Below are 2,500 nucleotides of genomic sequence, written 5' to 3' on the forward strand. Positions count from 1 at the left end.
GTGTAGAATAATTACCATCTGATACGAAAGCTAGCCAGGAAATATTAAACTCTACAATAGAAATCTTGTAGGGTGTCTGCCTTTATTCACTCTACAATACATATGCTCTAATGCTTAGCAGCCGAGACTTAGTGCATTCCCTCTATCTCTTCCTCCGCCCTCCACGTTCCATCGCCCTCCCTCCACAAACGACGCATCCTCTTGTTTATCACACTCCAATCTTCACTCCTCGACATGAAGGAGTCCACAACACCCTAGAGGTTATTTCCTTCCCGCTGCATTAATGTATCATTTCCTTCTTTGTATTAATTTCTCCCTCGTCCCTTCCTTCCTACACTCCTGCAGTATGTTCATCCTGTAGTGCGTTAGTGGCGTGATCGGAAGCGTGCTGGTCTCACACTCGCTAAGTTGTGGGTTCAATTTCCTCACTCCTATGCAATTCTCAGTAGTGACTGTCACCTGCCCCAATAGCCCAATCCCTTATGGCAACGTTGATGGATTCGGCCTTGTTTTACACTAAGATTTTAACTTTGTCCCCTCCTCCTCCTCCTCCTTTTTCTTTCCTCCTCCTCCTCCTCTTTCCTCCTCCTCTTTCTTCCTCCTCCTCCTCTTTCCTCCTCCTCCTTTTCCTCCTTCTCCTCCTGCTTTCCTCCTCTTCCTCCTTTTCCTAGCCTTCATATTCTACAACAATTTTAGATTTTACTTAATTCTCTTCTTCCCATCTTTCATCCCGTCCTTCTCCTTCATCCTTCCATCTTGCAACAAAGAACCCTGCAATCGATAAGTAATTCTTTTGCAGTAAAACTGCCTTCCTCACTAAATCCAGAAACAGATCTCGTAGTTCCTGTGTGTGTCGAGGGCTAAATAAACAAAATCTGCTCACATTTGCTTAAAATGCTGGCGCCGACCTGACGTCATGTAGTCTTGAGACCTGCGGACTTCGGGTCATCCAGATAGGACAATACGATGTCAACACAGGAGCCACACACACCAGCGAGTGAAGCGGCCTTGTATTATACATAGATTACTTACGTCACGCAAGTTGGTCTCCATTCTGTCGGCGTCGAATCCTTCTCTCGTCCAGGTGATCTCTGGTTTAGGATTGCCCTTGGCAATGCAGTGGAAGTGAACGTCGGTGGAATCAGACACAGTCTCATTTGGGGAGACGGTGACGTTGGGAGCGACTTTAGGGAAAAAAAGAAAAGATTATTAATATAATTGTCATTACCAAAGTCACGTGAATGAATGAAGAAAAAGACTAATGGGAGACAGAATGAAAGAAAATAATCATGTAATATAGATGGACAAGGTTAATCGACATGGGATGGGACGCCTTTGCGGAATCTAGACAATCTAAATGGAAAAGGATACCACCATATAATTGATAAAGTGTTTGGAAGATAATCACAAGAATTAAAGTAAACTAGTTTTTCATTATATGTCTTCACACCATATATTCATTTATATATATATATATATATATATATATATATATATATATATATATATATATATATATACATATATATATTTAGGGCGCAGATTCTCACTAATACACACGGAGTTAAACACACACAAAATGCTGTCGTGTTTAACTCCGTGTATATATATATATATATATATATATATATATATATATATATATATATATATATATATATATATATATATATTCTTAGATAGATTCTTACGGCGGAGTTTCTTACGAACTTTTGCAGCAGTATTTAAGAAAATGAACAGATATTTAATGTCTTCCTATTTCTCTCTGGTCAATATTCGCCATTTCAGACCTTCTAAATCCAGTGGCTTACTTCTTTTCTCTGCCCAAACCTTACTTAATCAAAGATGCACTACACATTGTGTATTTAGGAGAATATAGTACGTTTTGGGATTGTTCAAATCTGGTAACCTGTTTATATGAACATATATAACGAGAAATGAGCAAACTAGGTTCAACTTTGTCATTTGTTTCCTCTCCCGCTGTCACAGCTCATCATCCTTTGCTAACTTATGTTGTCTTTCTTTTCACCCACCGTTTCTCTTTCTCCTTTTCCTCGTCTTCTTCCTCGTTTTTCCCTTAATCCTTCTCTCTTTCCCCTCTATCCTATTTCACTTTTTCAACAGAAAGCTCTTACGCTCTTACTCTCTCTCTCTCTCTCTCTCTCTCTCTCTCTCTCTCTCTCTCTCTCTCTCTCTCTCTCTCTCTCTCTCTCATCCTTTTATCTCAGCTGTCTTCCACTATATTTATTTATCTTTCATTCTCTTTCACCCTTTTTTTTTCTCTCTCTCTCCTTTTAATTCTCTCTCATCTCTCGTGCCTTCTACTCTTTTTCCCCTTCCTCTCGTTTACATCCTCTTCTTTCCCTTCTGCTCTCTCCGCCTCCTCTTTCTTTTTCTTCCCTTCCTCTTACTTCCATCTCTTTCTCATCTTTCCTTCCTTTCACTTCCACTTACTCTTTTTCCTCTCCCCTCCTTCTTCCATCCAACTCCTCTTTCTCCT

The 2,500-nt window shown here is 39.8% G+C and overlaps 1 protein-coding gene across 6 annotated transcripts in view; it reads right to left on the bottom strand.

Moving 5' to 3' along the window:
• LOC143037814 (nephrin-like) overlaps nt 1-2,500 on the bottom strand; it is a 263,263-nt gene that overhangs the window by 46,279 nt on the left and 214,484 nt on the right. For all 6 annotated transcript variants that reach the window (XM_076206375.1, XM_076206380.1, XM_076206385.1 and 3 more), the window contains one exon: nt 1,033-1,184. In XM_076206375.1, coding sequence (XP_076062490.1) covers nt 1,033-1,184 — 152 coding nt within the window. The remainder of the gene's footprint in view (nt 1-1,032; nt 1,185-2,500) is intronic.

This window comes from Oratosquilla oratoria, chromosome 2 (assembly GCF_046742065.1).
Source record: "Oratosquilla oratoria isolate Oo_2021 chromosome 2, ASM4674206v1, whole genome shotgun sequence".
Taxonomy (NCBI): Eukaryota; Metazoa; Arthropoda; class Malacostraca; order Stomatopoda; family Squillidae; genus Oratosquilla; species Oratosquilla oratoria.